The sequence below is a fragment of the Blennius ocellaris genome (genome assembly GCF_963422515.1).
Source record: "Blennius ocellaris genome assembly, chromosome: 2".
Classification (NCBI taxonomy): Eukaryota; Metazoa; Chordata; class Actinopteri; order Blenniiformes; family Blenniidae; genus Blennius; species Blennius ocellaris.
This window is the reverse complement of record NC_137651.1, coordinates 18,918,917-18,936,387: the sequence shown is the minus strand read 5'-3', so window position 1 is coordinate 18,936,387 and position 17,471 is coordinate 18,918,917. Positions and strand designations below refer to the sequence as shown.

The following is a 17,471-nucleotide window of genomic DNA, read 5'->3' as shown; positions in this document are numbered from 1 at the left end:
TCAATTTAAAAGTAATTTTTTTTTAGTTTTTAATAAACATCTTCAGCTCAGTTGTCTTCTGTTTAAAGATTACCGTGCTATAATTTTTTTTCTCTCGTTCCACATCAATTTGGACTTCATCATTGTGGCCCTCCAACTCAAATGAGTTTGACGTTAATGCAGTAAAATCAACTCTCAGATAGTCAGGTATCCAAGTAAAAGTAAAAGGAACTCAAGTGTCTTTGTCCAGAGAAGTATCATTTCAGCAAGCTGGTTCTTTGTTTTCCTCTTGAGATCTGATATCTTCACCTTTTCCACACACTGAAGACTGAGCAGATCTGAAATTGAAATAGTTAAGCCGGCACAATCCAGCCTTAGTTGTGTCTCGTTTAACCTTGTGTTGTACTTTAAGAATATCAAATTGTGTGTTCGTATCAATGTAGCTTTCAGGGACCAGCAGCTTGAGCTCCCCTGAAGAAATCTGAATAGATTCAAATATTTAGGATTTTCTTTTTTGCCAAGTTTCACCAAAACACATTTCTTGAATTCCCTTACCTTTATTTTCTGCATTGTACTCCTTGGCGGCTGTGGCTTGGTTGGCAGAGCGGATCATCGCTCATTCATAAGGTTGCAGGTTTGATTCTCTATCTGTCCACGACATGTCCTTGAGCAAGGCACCAAACCCAAACTCCTGCCAACGGTGGACTGAGCACTTTACCCAGCATCCGCCTCCACTGGTGTGTGAACCGGTGAATGGGATTAATCATGTAAAGAGCTTTGGGGCTATATAAGTGAAAACCATTTACCATTTTACTGATAGGAGGTTGGTCACAACAGCCTATGTGGGAAATGAAGATGCTTGGTTGCCATGGTGACACGGTAAAAGTGTAATTTATAACACCTGGAAAGTGCTGTGATCGGCAAAAACTGCCTCCCGTACATTACAGGGCCAGAGGAATTGATAGCAGCGGAAGATACAGTGAGTGAGTGAGTGAGTGAGTGAGTGAGTGAGTGAGTGAGTGAGTGAGTGAGTGAGTGAGTGAGTGAGTGAGTGAGTGAGTGAGTGAGTGAGTGAGTGAGTGAGTGAGCGAGCGAGCGAGTGAGTAATAGTGTGGAGAAAAAAGAAACGTCACGGTTTACTAGCATCCCCTTTTCCCCTCGCACACTTTCAGAGGATGTTTACAAAATGGCAATTGGAGAGAGAGAGAGAGAGAGAGAGAGACATCTGATAGCACTGGAGGCTTATCCTCGGTAATAGTGTGTGTAATAGGCCATGGCTAGATTGTCAGATTGGCACAAAATCATGCATTCATGCTACATGTATACACACTCGCTCATCCTTCTCACAACTCTTCATCATATCAATAAGTCACACACATGCAGGCATGTGCAAAAGTAAGTACAACACCAGGCGCGCACACACACACACACACACACACTCACACACACACACACACACACACAGTGTGTGTGTGTGTGTGTGTGTGTGTGTGTGTGGTCTGATACTGCTAATTGCATTGATACAGCGGTGGGTATGTGACCTTGCAGTCCTTGGAGCTACAAAGGAGTAATTACATTGATTAATTGCGTGTATTTGCTATTGATTAGAGGAGCAGCTTGGTTATTGTTTGCTACACAGCAGGTTCCAGGTGTGAGACACGGCGGAAGTAAAGTAAACCTTAAAGAAATACAGCTGAATGAAGTAGAAAGGTGATCCATTTTGATTCTCTAAACAAACGGACCTTAACAAAGAGGATTGAAGCCCAATATCCTCTAGTGTAGCACGGTATAACAAATGGTCTATGGCCATGGGGTTTCCGGTCACATTCACATTCAAGGCCTCCATCGGCACACAAACTCCCAACAAGGCGAAACCTGGTGCCGTCGTCGATCTTTCTCGTGGACGAGCTGCAGAATTAGACATTCCCTTCAGGGCTGTCGGCTGAAACTGTGCTCTCCTCCCCACAGACTAGAAGATGCACATGACTGCTGCTTCACCACACACACACACACACACACACACACACACACACACACACACACACACACACACACACACACACACACACACACACACACACACACACACACACACACACACACACACACACACACACACACACACACACACACACACACACACTGAAGAGAGAGTGTCAGCTCCTACCACCCCCTGCCAGCAGCTGTCACTCATCAGTGCTGGGTGCCAGAGAGGACCAGAGCCAGTCTGCTCTCACCCATTGTTCCTCGAATCATCCAAGTGGGTGATGTAAATGGCCTATTTACTATGCTGCTGAGCCAGTGGGGCGCTTCGCCCATATGCTGTGTTATACCTAATAAGCCTAAAGGAGACTGAGATTACAACTCTTGAAAAATGAAGCGCTTAGTCATGAGCCTAATCCCCCCCCATTCCCTGCACCCCCTTGTTTGACATCATGTCAACAATATGAGTAAATCATCTAATATTTATGTCTTTCTTTCAAACGATGTCTCTGTTGTCATGCCACAGTTTAAAGTACTGATTAATCTGCAATACTGCTACATGGCTCACGGCATCTGTAATGAGGGAGAGTTTCTGAATGTGTGATGGGGGGGGGGGGGGTGGTGTTTATAATATATGTAGCCTGTCTAATACCACACTGATCAAAGCACACATGCTTTACATGACACACTAAGCCGCTGTGGTTTGTACAATGGCGTGTCAGGATTCCTCTGCAGCAGCCTGCAATAAAACATTTTTTAAAAAGGTGGTGGCGGGTGTGTGTGTGTGTGTGTGTGTGTGAAATAATGAATAACTAACAAGCAATGCAAATGCTAATTTATGACTTTCAAATAGGACAGCTTCCTGCTGGGATTCACTCAGGACAAACTGTAGGTGGTCCGTAATACAACCTGCGCTGGCTCATGCATTTCTGTTCATCTGGCGCCCTCCTGTGTTGCTGCAATACATCACAACCAGGAGTAAAACCTTTCATTATGTTTCAACCTGACCCACCAGATGTGCTCATTCATTGTTGGGGGGGCTCTGCTGGGGTTTTTTTGGTGGACTGCGCATGTCTGAAGGATTGCGTTTGTACCAGTGACCTTTCTAGAGCAATCAGAAATGACTTTAGGCTTGATATTGCGTGACAAACGGGGTATCTTTCTTGATGGACTCACTTTTTTTTTTTTTTTTTTTTTTTTAAGTGACCGCTGCTGCTGCTGCTGAAATTCTGATGACCCCGATCACTAAACTCCCCCCGGCATTTTTTTATTTCATACTGGCAGGTCTTTTTTCACGACAGACAGTTTGATTTGTGGTGGTGGAAAAAAGGCTTCAGTCAAACGTCCACCAGGACCTTGAAAATGAAGCGGCTCAATGGCTGAATGTCATTTTTCATCACAATGACTAACTGAATACTTTCCCAATTGTCAAAATGATCTGTTGAAGAATCTGATCTGAAATGACAACGCACTGGAATTATAGATGTGTGGAAGTAAATTACATATCCTGGTGTGAGGGAATACAGTATATAATAAAGATAGAGGGAATTGGGGAACCCTGCTCTGGACCACTGTAACACAATTAACTCAGTATCAGATGATTGGACTGCTGTATTTTTTTTTTCTTATGTTCACAACACATTAAAAGGCCAAACTAAACTAACTAACTAAATAAAGCAGTCTGATTCCTCTCTTTTAAAACCTTCTATACCATCTTATAGAGCTGCCACTTCACTGTAATGTTTTGAAAATAAGAGAAATGTGTGTTTCGATGGATGGAAATATTATCAATGAAAGCAAAATCCACACACAAATGTCGCTCAGTCATGGCATATGTCAGTGTATACATTGCATTGTATTGAAATACATTGATAAATACCTGAACATTTCCTTGATTATTTTTCAATTAAATGCGTAATTGAATGTGGCATCATTACACTGAGTGTCTGTTAATCCTTCATTTTCATCCATTCATCTCCAACAGAGCAGAAGTTGGTTCCAGCGGACTATGGGAAAAGGCAGGGTACATCCCGGGCGGGTCAATGGTTCAAAAACAGAAATTTGACTTTCACACGTACGAGAAACTCCTCGGTCACCGATCAACTTGAAATCTATGATTTTGGGTTGTGGGGAAACTGACGGATTAACCTGGACTCCAACCAGAGATGGTCTTGCAGCGAGGTGAGACTACTAATCATGACCAGCATGTAACAAACTCTTTTTCTCAGGATGGGCAGACAATAATCACACTATATGTTGGATTCAGTGGCCACAGCCTGATCCTGAACCTGGCGATGAGGCAGAGCGTTTAAAAAACAAAACAAAGAGAGAGACAAACTGGTGTTTTTCTTATCGGTGAGTGACTGGGTGTGTCCACACACCACGGATTTTTTCCCACTGGAATTAGGAGGGGAAAAAGACAGTAATAATAGACACAGCAGAGACTCTGGGTTAAATCCAGCAGCGCAGGTTCAGGTCCTCGATCCAGCCTCAGATTCCCACTCATTCACCATCACAGCAACCTGAAAGTGTTGCTGTGCAGCAGAAGAATAAACACTGAGCAGATAAAGAGTACACATGACAGGATGCTGTGTTCTACAGAGAGACATAACAAACAGCCAAAGCAGCATCTTTAATCTTTTAATAACGGCATCTTTTGTGCTTATTCGCTTTGAGAATATTGTGTTGCAGTGCCTGGGATCCATTCACAGTTGCTTCCCACCCTACCGCCTGTCTGCGGACTGCCTATTGATGTAATGCATAATTGGTTTTTCAAGGAAATGAACACTGCCTCCTGGATATTAGTCAGTGATATATTAGAGACCTGAACATCAGGGACCATTTACTTTTTATAAGCTTCAACTGGAGGATGTGAGGAGGCAGAATGTCAGGTATGGGTGGGCATATTTTAAAGAATTAACATTCCGAGGGATTCATTACAAACTGAGAAGAAAATGTGAAACTTTTATGTCATCATTAAATGTGTGACACACTGGAAGCTGAATCAGTTTGATATCTCTAAAGATCTTAGGTGAACAGTTGATCGGCATTGTATCTTTTTTCTTTGTTTTTTTGTTTTTACATTCACATAACACAAATATGCCGAACATGCAGAGGATTGTGGGTAATACCACACTGACTGTTCCAGATCAAAATTAACTTTACCATCAAGAGAGACATTTTGGTCAATTTCCATCAAATGAAAATTATTTGGAGCCTCAGAAACGAGTTTAACCAATTTATTTGACCATAACACAGCTTTGTACATAAAACAAACAAAAGTGTTTTTTTTTTTTTATTTGTTTGTTTTTTTGATTCGGACAACACACATTAATGAACAATCATATACAAATGGTAAAGGTGCCAGATCTGTAGTCCCGAGGCCAGTCACACAAGCAATACAATGTGTAAAGGAATATAAAAACACAATATAAAAGCTATACAAATTGCATTTGCATCAAAGAAGTGCAGGACTGATTTACTTTGAGATAATGTTTAAATTGTTTTGTTAAAGAGATGTAAGTGGGACATTCTCATATATGTGTCAGCAGGCTGTTTCAAAACTGCCCTCCGGTTATGGACAGTTTGTTCTTCTGTGTGGGACGTCAACATCTCTGGACGAGGCTCTGGTGCTGAGACCCCTCACAGGTTTACTTTTAATGTGGTTAGATAGTCGGGGCAAGGCCATGAAGTGCTTTTATTTAAAAAAAAAAAAAAAAAAAAAATTATTGAGCATTTTGTATTTTTCAAGAATATTAGTTATATGTCCTTTTGATCGCAGACTGTTTATGGACTTTTTGAAAAAGACCTTAAAAGTTTGCCATTTGTTTCTCCAGGTGAGTGAGTGGCCAGGATGTAATGCAGTGATATCATAAGATAGAGAAACATCTTGATTCCTACTTTAAGGTGAATGATGGACGTCTATCAAGTGACTCTTGCACACGCACACGGTCTTGCTCAATTTTTATTTGGCCAGCTTCATTCAACATGTAAAAAAAAAAAAAAAAAAAAGATTGTCAAGAGAAGAGGTTCATTCAGGAAGGGAAAGGGAAGAGGAAGATGCAAACAAACATAGCATCCCATGTCACACACACACTAATGCCTCTTATTGTCATTAGTTTATATTTTGTGTTATATGAGCACGTTTCAGGTCTCCCAGAGTCAATCACCCAGACTTGTGCACAAGTATTTATTAAAATCAAAATCCTACACAGCTTACACCCGGAATGTCTAAATGTCTTAAAAACGCAGGTTTTTAACTTGGTATTCATTTCAAAATACACATTAAGAGAACCAAGGCTGTAAATGATTATAGCTCTATGATTAGGCACAGATAGTCTCATTAGTGTTTGCACATAGGAAGGATTCTAATGAGTGTTAAAAACAAAAAGGGTACCGAGACTCCCAAAAAGGCACGACGACGCTGCGGCTGGCGTTCTCTTTCAGCCCCCCGAGAAACGCAGCAACACGTCCAGTTGCAGTTTTGATAGGAAGATCTTCAGACTTCCTGGATGTTCAACGTATGAAAGTCCTTCATGCTTTGAAATCTCCCTTCTTCCCCGGTGCGTCCCTTCTACACGTCTCCCGATTCATAACTTAACAGGCCGGACAGACTCACTGCTGCAGTGCGCAGCTGATCCCAGAACAAACGGAAGGTCAAAGTCTTTACATTTAAAAGCAGCCAGTTAAAAACAAAAGCTGCAGTAACTCTATTTGTTAAGAGTGGCTGATGGGAGTCAGTTGATGAGATGAAAATCCAAATCGCAGGAGCAGCGACGGCGATTATTTAAAGTGTCTAGGCTCGCCTGTCCTTTCACACAAACCCGATGCTTTGAGTCGATCCTGCCCGGTCGGAGCGTCCCCGCCGGGGGCTTCACAGTGTTTCGTCCGATCGATGTGAGAAAGGCCGTGTGGTCAGTGGGCGTCGGCGCTGGCGTGGCAACTGTCGCACACCCTGACCGGGTGATCCCAGCCCCGCGACGGCACGCGCATGAGGTGCGTGGAGCACGGGCCGCACACGCCCTGACCGCACACCCTGCAGTGGTGCTTGGACATGGCCGCCGTGAAGGTCTTGGAGCACTGGTGGCACTGGATGATGTTCTGGTCGGGCACCCAGTAGTCCGGCCGAGCAACGTCCTTCACTAAACCTGAGAGGGAGAAACAAGAGACTCTTGTAGGGCTTGATGGATTTAAGGATAGTTTGAGCTCTTATTTGTCCATTTTTATGCCAAAATCTTACAAAACATACTATAGCTTTAGTGACATGTATTTAATACGTGTTTATTATTGTACATATGTCTAATAAATGCTATGACCTGCATTATCCTCAAAAATTAAAAAGTTATAATTGTTTCTCTTCGGTTTTAAAGTACATATTTCTGACATGTGAGTTTGTATAAATTGCATGATATTTCCACGAGGCTACATTATATGGCAAGAAAAAAAATGCTACTTCCAGGGTTATAAAGATTTAGGGGGTTTTCGATGAGAAAATATTGAGAGAAACTCCTTTCTCACATGAGCCTAAACTCCCTTTTCTCGTTAACTGACCAACATCTCTCTGATCAAGAAAAAGCACGGTACTGTGCTGATAACAGGTTTCAGGTTAACCCCCGTTTCAGGATATTCCAAGGAAAACCGTTTGCTTTGAAATATGAACTCACACACCTTAAAAAAGATGTTTTGTTCAGTTCGCATGGACGAGCAGGTTTTTCAACGCAGCCTTGAATCAGACCTCAAGACTCTGTTGTTTCCCTTTTCCTTTTCTTAAAATTACTGTAACAGGCTATTAGTCAATTTTGGTCAGTTTCAAGTTCTTTTTTTTTTTTTTTTTTTTAGAGCTTAATCTCTCTTTCCAAACTTTGGTTTTCTTTTAACATGTGGTCTCATATCCTAGGATGGTTAAACGTTATTGGGTGATTTCCCCCACATGGTGTTTAGTGCTCCGCACGGCGAGAATTAGCTGCTCTGACTGGAGGCTGGGAGCCTTTTTCTGTGCAGTTTGCATGTTTCTCAGGGCACCAATGGTTTCCCCAGTCTGAACACATGCAGGTTAGTTAGTGCGGTGGTCTGTCTGTGTTTACGCTATGACGGACTGACCAAGGTCTATCCTGCTGTAAGCCTGATAGAAATCTGTGTCAGCTCCAGGACCTCAAGCAGTTTAATTGGATTTGTTTCCATTTTTATTTCTAAATCATTTTATAAGACCTTTGTTTTCATTATAAAGTCAAATTCCCTTTCAAGGGTAAGGAGGAAAAAAAAAAAAAGGCTCCACCTCTGGCAATCATGGCCACACTCTTTTCACATTCTTTGTAAAAGTTTAACTTAAACCAAATCCTTTTAAACCGGCCTGACGAACAGTGAAACGCTTCTCCACAGATCTTAAAGCCAAGTCCGAACCACTTACTCTAATGTTTCTCAGTTCAAGGTTGAGTAGATTCAAGTTTTCCCCAGTGTCTATTCTTGTATGTCTGTATGGCATGCCTTTTATTTTTTTGGGCTGTGCTGCTCTTCCTACATCTCCTTTCTGCTGCTGCGCCTGTGATTGTGCCTGTTGAGGCTCTGGTTTCTACTCCCAACTTCATAAATTCATGTAATATAGACTTAGTACATGTTCAGGCTCCAGTTTGTCAGCCGTTGTTGCGTCACATAACTCAATCCGGATCTCCATTGACTCCATTGGTTGTTATATATAGTTTGTAATTTGTAATATGTAGTTTGTAATTTAAAGTCGAGCAGCCTTGATTTTAATGTGGAAAGGATACTATCAACCTCAACTTAAAAATAACGGCACTCACAAAGAGGGTAGTCCATGGCTGTAGTCACCATGTCCAGGGTGGACTGGGCCACTTCTGTCACCCGGCGAGCGATCAGGCCGCGAGGCTCCACTTTGGAAACTGGACCAGAGAGTTAGATTCACACATTAATAGAGCAAAAAAACATCTTAATCAACAAAGTGTGGGTTGAAGAAGTCTTGTGTTCTCAGTGCTACAAGAAGATACAGAGGAATAAATAGAAAGTAGGAAATGTTAGTCTAAATAAAACACACCATCACAAGTAATTTACACTGCCAAAGACATTGCAAACTGGCAAAACTGTTCAACAATACACATCTTTCTTCATTCCTACTTAATAAAAATCCTCTAACCTTAACTGTTCAACACTATGTGTTGCTTTCAGAAAACAGGCACACTAAACATAAAGCATGACTATTATTGGATGCAAGTTTAAAAATAGATACTGTTATTTGCAGTAGTTTTATGTGTACTGTACTCGTGTTCAAGCTCCGTTCTTCACATTATTTCATATTTTCAAAGCTCAGTAAACCATTGAACTGACTGGGAAAATTAGAGTGATTCTGTTATAATCAAATAAAAAAAACATCTTAATCATTCGTATTTTTTCACCCTATATTCTAGTATTTCCTTCAATTTGCAAAAAAAAAAAAAAAAACAATCCTGCAGATTTGACCAAACAGTCACTTTCCCTACAAATGGTTGAACTCGCATTAATTTTAGAGCAGACGAGGTAAAAGTTTTGATTTGATTTGATTTGCTGTTCAGTGGCGGGCGTCTTGTGTCTCACCCTGGCTGCTGGTGTCAGGCGGACCCCCCTGGCGGTGGCAGGCCTTGCACACCCGGACCGGACTGCTGCCCCACCCTCTCTCTGGCACCGGCATCCTGTGGCTGGAGCAGGGATGACAGAATCCCTCGCCACATGACCGGCAGTGGTGCTTCCTCTCCGCCTCCCCGAAGACCTTCTGACACCCGTGACAGTTCTGGGGGGGGGGGGGGGGGGGGGGGGGGGTGACGTGAGTTATAACTGGTCTCTGATGGAGCTGTTAATGTTTTCTGTGTCTCGGCTTCATACTCACGGTGATTTCTGTGTTGGGTCTCCAGTACGGAGGGGCCACCTGGTCGGTGAGCCAGGCGGTCACTGCTTTGGTGGGGCCTGTGCTGTACTCGGACACCGACTGGATCACGAAGTTCATCCCATCCAGGACCCGCTGGGCGGCGTTCTGGTGGTTGGCCATGAAGGTGTCAGACTGAAAGCAGAGAGAGATGGAACAACATGTAGCTCATTCTTAATTTCAAGACACATTTTTATCTGTTTTGGGATTTCGTAAAGCAAAACAGGTCATTTAATAACGTTCTTGGAGTAAATGGGCCCATTTGTGTTCAGACTAGTCAATGCAGTCGGAAGGACTGTGTGCAGAAGGATTGATCTTTTCTCTACTGTTGTTGATACAGAGCTTCATCACATGGTCTAAACGTAAATAGTTACCAACCAAAAACTCAGTTTCATATAATCAAAAGACAGTGAGAAAACCCAAATTTGCTTCTTTTTTTTTTTAAGTGGGTAAAATGGTGAATAAATTACTTTATAGTTACTGGACTATGTATGAAATCTCTTCAATTCAAATTTTATTTAAAAGAACAAATTTGACACTTTTAATTTCAAATTAGTCCTTTAATACAACCCCCCCCCCCGAGACAAGTCGAGACATTCAGTTGTTTATTTACGTACCTTTGACCCCCCACTCAGCCTTCAAAAGCTCAAATTGGTCAATTTTTCTGATGCGTTCAAAAGGTTTGATTTCTGAATATAGTGAAAATACTGTTCAAAAACTATAAAACTGTGGGAAACTGAAGAGAGTGTAAAGAATCTGGCATTACTCAACATGTCAGCTTTTATGCATCTAGGTGAGAGCAAGCATTTCTCAACCTTGTGCTCCGTAATTAATCAACTTCATCAACTTGTCTTTTACAGCAGTAATTACAGCTGTAAAAGCCAAGTGCAATAATACTCACTTGATCTGCATCAATTTATTCATATTTATGTGTTAACCCAGCGGTTTATATTTATGTGGATACAAAACACAAGCAGTGCAACTGTATTAATGGTTGTGGGGTTATTTTAATTTTTTATGTTTCTAGGTAAGATCAGCTGGAAACCGTGCTCGTTAGGCTGGGAGGTTTTTTTTATAGAAATGACATGCAATCTGTTTCCCGTTGCTCTCGTTTCCTGACAAACAAAAAAAATAAATAAAGTAGACATAGAGATACAAAAACAAAACAAGATGCTCCTGAAAAAGAGCTGTTTCCTCTGCCCTGTGATGGAGTGGCGGCCTGTGTACCCGACCCTCACGGTCAGCTGGGACCGGCTCCAGCCCCGACGGCTCCAACTCGGATGGATGGATGAAAGAAAAGAGCTGTAAAATCAGGCTGGAGGACTCACCCCCTCCCAGACGTGCTTGACTTCAGATCGCACCACGCCGCTCTCGGGGTCCTGGTTGCCCATCCAGTACTGTCGGCTGCGGTAGATCACGCCACAGCTCGCACACTCCAGCACATATCTGAGCGAGAGGAGCGGAGGGAAACAAGGGGACGGCCGGCGGGAAGGACAATTAGAGCGATAATTGGTTCCAGGTGTGCGTGTGGACATACGTGTGTGTTTCCGTACCCTGACCAGGCGTACTTGGCCAGTCCGAACCACTGGTTGTCAGTGGAAGCCGAGGTTTTGGGAACAACAATCACTTCTCTGCCTCCTTCATAGCATCTCTGCAAGACACAAGAACAGGAAGTAAAACAGGCCGTTCCTCAGAGAAACAGTAGCAGCTCAATTTAACGGTCTCACCTTGCAGATGAGGACTTTATTGTTGAACTGATGTGCGTATTGGCACAGTCCGTCGGCCATGTGGGGGACCCTGTCTCTGAGGTGGTTCATCCCGTTTTTGCAGCGAATGCTGGAGGTTCACAATATCATGCAAGATGTTAGCGGCGGGGACAAAATCTCATGCAGTTAAATATTGCACGTCATGATATTTTCAAATGGGTTTGTGTTGGAAAAAGAAATTCCAACGCTGAAGCGTATGAGTCGTGGAAATGTGTGTTTGTATTTCTTGTTTTCAGAGAAAAGATGAAAAACCTCATTGAAAAAAACCAAAATGTTAACGTAGAACCAGAAGCTTCACTTCCTGTCAAACCTGTATCACCTGCATGTACCTGTATGTGTGTCTCAAGGTTGAATCAAATATACTGCTTTCCTTTTCCAGTGTTCCAAGCTCCAGAACTTAGTCCAGGTACAGTAGAATCAAATCAACCGTCACAAGAAAACGACTGTATTTACTTTGGAGAGTAACGTTTAATCCAAGTCAAACTTTTCAGGTCACACTTCAGCTGCAATGGTGTCGACTTACTTGCAGCTGAGGCAGACAGCCGAGCAGGTGAAGTACTCATCTGGGAAGAAGGAGTACAGTGTCATCTTGTCGTCTGACAGTTCCCCACAGAATCGCTCACTAAGAGCCTGCAGAGAAACAAAAAGGAAGGTCAAGTGGGGGAGGAAACGTGGACATAAAACCCATTAAGGGATAAAGAAAAGAAAAAAAAAAAACCCTACCCATGAGAATAATTCAAATGAAAATTCCCCTTTTGTTTCGTTCTTCTGCTAAAGCGCTCTCTAGCTCTGCTCCACTACTTACTTCCAGGGCTTGAAACACGATCCCGGGCTGGCGGGGGGAGCGAGTGTGAGTGTTCTTCACTTGCTGCCTGACGGCCTCCAGGAGCCGGCTGTAGTCTGTGGGAGGCGTGATGGTCTGAGTGCCCACGTACTGCACCGAGCTGAAGGCCTCGGTCCCCAAATTCAGGTCGTGAAAACGCTTCTGCAGGAGTGTGTCGGCGTGGCCGGCCAACTTGGAGTCTGCGACGGAGAAGGACGACATCCACACTCTTAACAGAGAGCCAAAAAGCAATGCGACGTTGCAACTTCGCCGACTTTCGTTCCCGACTACCTTGGCCCAGCAGCTGAGTGTGGGTCGTTTCCTGGAAGACGATGACGGCGGGGCCGAGAGAAGAGAGCGGCACGTCCAGACCGCAGCGGCTGGACAGGGCCCGCAGCTCCGGGGTGAAGTGCTTCAGGTAGGCCCCCGAGGCGCTGCTCAGGAACTGAAACATGTCGTTATGGAGGCGCTCCGCCCGCGTGCGGTACACCACTATATCGGACACCGCCAACACCTGGTGGAGCGGAGAGGGAAAAAGTAAGGTTGTTTTAAGATTGGATCACGCAAACTGGGTCAGTAAAGGAACCATCTTCAAGGCCTTGGTGGACAAATCAACATGGTCAATAGAGGAAACATTCCAAAGCTCATTGTGTCCAGGCATATAGCGTGTTAAACAACAGCGGTAAGAAACTAGATTTACCCAGTGTATAACCCAGTAACATCATCCAGCTCTTCTTCATAGACTTCCCTTATTTCATTAGCGAGCTGTATCTACAGGGAAATGCTTAATATGTGTTCAGGTTATCCTCCTGTGCTTAAAATCAGAACTCCACAAAATGTGCAAACCCTCCTGCACCCGGAGCTGCTAATAACACCTCTCAGGATGTATAAATGACTTGCCCGGGACTGAAAAGTAATTATTTTTGGATTGCATCAAAGTACTAAATTCCCAAAGCATTGGCCGAAATTGAATAGCAGAGGGTTTTTTTTGTTTTTTTTCTTCCCCCACCATATGCATGAACACAGCTTGTTATTAGTTTATTCCAGCAAAAAAACAACAAAAAAAAAACAACCAGCGGCCACTTGAAATTACCTTCAACAGCAGCCTCATTCTCTGATTCTGATTGGCCGCCGCTCCCAGGAGGCCCTCCGTATCCAGGGCGACCAGGCCGAGGATGGGGTTATAAGCGGCCCACACCCCCACCGTGCAGGAACTGGGGGACTTGGAGGTGTAGAACATGCTCTCGCCCTGGAACAAGATGTGATTGAGTGTGTGCGACTTGCCGTCGCCGGTGTTGCCGAAGATGGACAGGACTTTGACCCCTGCGGCGTCCGCACAGCCGAGTCTCTCCACGAACTCGGACTCATCTTGGACCTGAGGGGAGAGGAAGGAGAACCGGGGGGGGGGGGGGGGTGTCATTCCTTGGTGCAGAGGCGATGGGATTGCGTTCAGTGTCGGGTGCTCCAAAGTGGAACGTTAGTGTATTTGCTTTAATTCCCCTGCAGTCCCTTCAATAAGGAGAGTTTTTCCACGACACCAACAAATCTATAAGCGATGTTTATAAATGTTCCATCACTTGTTTGATAACCTGCAGAATTCTGGGATCGAATGTGCTTTTCATACAAGTTCATACCTTTATGCGGCAATCACTTCGAATCCTGGTCACTGCAATAGACCCACCTTTGGTCCCACACGGGATGAATAACAAATCAAACGTTATTGTCGTGAAGTTGCGTGTAAAACTATAGAGGTCAGTGAAAACTCTGCTGACCCTCTCTCAGGGGAGGCGCAGCTATTTTTCTGACACCCTGCACCTGGAATACCACATCGCAATGCAGCATGCTGGTATGCTCTTCGCCACACCTCAGTAGACGGGCCTGAGGATTTTGTTGTGGAGGAAAGGCTCGTTTCACCTCCCTCAGAAATGTAACTCTCTTTTGCATCCGTTATGTGATCGCTGTTTTGTTTTTTTCTCCCCCCCCAGCTCAGGTCCAGTGAGAGAAACAGTTCGAGGAATGAAATGGTCTTGACTCTCTCAACTGTGGGTATGTTGACACGGTCAGGCTGTGACCTTGGAAGGTCAATGATAATCTCTTTCTCTCTGTTGATGTTGAGCATTAAGATTATTCTCTGTGCACCAACCCACAAAGTGTTTAACTTCTTGGTAATTCAACAAAAATTACAATAGCAAACAAAGACTTGAGGATGGCAATCCTCATTTGTATATTGTATGAGGTTCATCCTTGGTTGAAATGTTTCATATTTAATCAATATTATTGCATAAAACACACAAACACTAGACAGATGCAAAGCAGGAAGAGCAGTTGCATACAGAGCAGAATGAAGTTCAATTTATTACTTGATCCTTGACAGTGTGCCAAGTTTTTCATGTGGCCCCCTCTGCAAATAGGTTTCCCACCTTTGTTCAAGAATTAGAGCAGATTTGTTTCATTTTAACGAGTCCTGCATGTGCATATTTGATTTCACTGTGATATTTGGGGGGGTCTGCAGTGATGCAAAAAAAAAGCAATCCATCAATAAAGATGGAAAACATGGTACAGTTGTCTTTATTAGTCGGAGAATGACGGGGTAATGTTCCCAGTGCACCATGGGAGATTATGTACAGCAATATAAATATAATTAAACAGTGAGTAAATATCTAAATAAATAAATAATGGAATTTGCTAAACACGTTATTGGTTTTTTCTCTACCCTTAATTAGGTAATGTATTAAAAAAAATGCAGCTGGCATGAAAAGGGTTGATAAATTATGATGGCATATTTGTATTTCATAAAGATCAAAATATGTGCCACCCTGGACAGGTCACAAGAACAGTGCAACAAATAGCCACGCACACTTACAGGCAATTTAAGGTGACGAGTTAGCCATGTTCAATAATTGCATGTTTTTGGATTATGGGAGGAATCCTAAGAACCTGGAGAGACAGAAGCAGAACATGCAAACTCAAAAGAAAAGACCCCCTCAGGCCAGAACTGAACCGGGATATCATTCTAAATAATTCAGTCCAGAATGAATCATTTAGAAAGCCGTGCTCAGCGGTTAGCGCTCTCGCCTCACAGCGAGAAGGTTGTGGGTTCTAATACCGCCCGGGCCTTTCTGTGTGGCGTTTGCATGTTCTATCCACGTGTGGGTTTCCTGTTGGTGCTGCGGTTTCCCTCCCACATCCTAAAAACATGCCTGTGAGGTTAATTGTTGTCCCTAAATTGCCCCTAGCTGTGAATAAGAAGTGTGTGGTTGTCTCTGTGTTTGCCCTGTGATGGACTGGCGATCTGTCCAGGGGGTATCCTGCCCTCGCCCACAGTAAACTGGGATTGGCTCCGGCGCCCCTGTGACCCTGGACAGGATGAAGCCATATAGAAGATGAATGAACCATTTAGACAAAAACTAAAACCTCACATCACCAGCCTGTCACATGAATTGTAATGATCCTGTCAGATGACCTGTTTCGAAAGCTGAGCCCATTGATTGACTGATATATAATCACAATAAACCAATTCCATGAGAAAGAATCACAACTTATGGCAGTATAATGCACATTGTCCTGTTTTAATAAAGGCTGCGCATTTAAGCTTTCCACTATATATCAAAAGCGAATGCTGAGTCCTTCTTTGGCACGTATAAAGAGGATTAAAATAGTCGTTCACGGACTTAGAATAGAGCCAATCATTATCGCTTGTACTTTGTACAAACGAAGCCACGACTCAACAACACGGTTCCTCCCAGAGGTCAGCTGCCCTGCATGAGTCACCAGGGACTTTCCTACACGAACACACATTTACTGTTTTGCCTCTATTAATTACAGCTTTGGCTTTTAGTTTCCCCGATGTGTCACGATGGACATGTTGTTTAGGGGATAAACGACGGGTCAAGTCATCGCCAATGTTGTCACATTGACAGGAGGAAACTCCTTACTTCAACCCCGTGTTGAGCTCACTAAAATCCTGCACGATCATCGTGACAACAAACACAGTTTAAGGCCGCGACAGAGCCAGCGGTGTCCCAAAACACACTTTAAGGCCTCCGCGTTGTCTTCCGTTTCCTATCCCAGCAGCTGTTAGCTCCCTGTTAGCACGATGCTAACTGACTTTACCTGCAGGTTTTCTTGATCGTCCACCAACAGGAAGCTCCGCGCGCGGTCGGAACCCTCTTCCGGTTTCACGGGACCGATCGATATGCTCTCCATTTCCTTCATCAGGATGTCGGACATCGTTTTTTGGATCACTCAAAACATTTTGCTAAAAACGAAAGTTTATCGTGACTCCGTCAATCACAACAACAACGCGTGGACCGTTGTGGGAGGGACCAGGGAGGGTACGTGCGCAGTGACGTAAGGCGCGCCCGTGTGTGGCGATGATCGGTGCTTGACCACCATCGTGTGGTCAAAACTTAGTACAGCACCCTCGTTCACACGTTCAGAAAACTTGTGACATCCAGGAATATTAAAGCGTTTAATTAAACGAGATGGCCCACGTGCGCACACGCCTCTGATATTTATAGTTTCTTACAGTTTATTTATGTACAGGAAATTTTATTTCACAAGTATATTTCACTGAAAATGATGCTGATTTTTCAGCATGTAATTCAACTTATTCATGATTGCGTCAATAAAGACTGAATCAAAGTTTCCGTTTAACTGGCAGAGGGTGTTTTATTGGACTACTGCTGCCATGTTAGAGCTGCTTGCTAATGTTCATTAAATATTTGTTAGCACAGATCTATAAATATCACATGTCACTGAATGGCTTCAGAGCGGCGCCACTGCTGCGAACATGACTGGAGAAAGAAATTCCACCATCCCTGCTCTCACAATTCTGGCTGAGCTCCATTTAACTATCTCCCTCATATTCTCTCACCATTCTCTTATTTCCATCATCCCTTCATCCTGGCAAAACAGGTGAAAATATTTGTACATGCTTAGAAAAAAAAGAAAAGAAAAAAGAACAGTATTCGAACTAATCCGTGTTTTGTATTCTGCAGTGTGAAATAAA

At 43.4% G+C, this 17,471-nt stretch overlaps 1 protein-coding gene across 1 annotated transcript; it reads right to left on the bottom strand.

The window, feature by feature from the left end:
* Positions 1-6,137: 6,137 nt before the first annotated feature.
* On the bottom strand, positions 6,138-16,742 carry LOC308135975 (zinc finger FYVE domain-containing protein 1). Its single transcript, XM_080504155.1, has 12 exons — positions 16,574-16,742; positions 13,554-13,835; positions 12,752-12,974; positions 12,443-12,660; positions 12,161-12,267; positions 11,599-11,707; positions 11,425-11,522; positions 11,200-11,317; positions 9,836-10,006; positions 9,547-9,739; positions 8,760-8,858; positions 6,138-7,109 (listed from the first exon to the last, which is right to left on the bottom strand). Exons 1-12 carry the CDS (start codon positions 16,688-16,690, stop codon positions 6,877-6,879), a joined length of 1,968 nt encoding a protein of 655 aa, XP_080360281.1. The 5' UTR covers positions 16,691-16,742; the 3' UTR covers positions 6,138-6,876.
* Between the last annotated feature and the right edge of the window lie 729 nt (positions 16,743-17,471).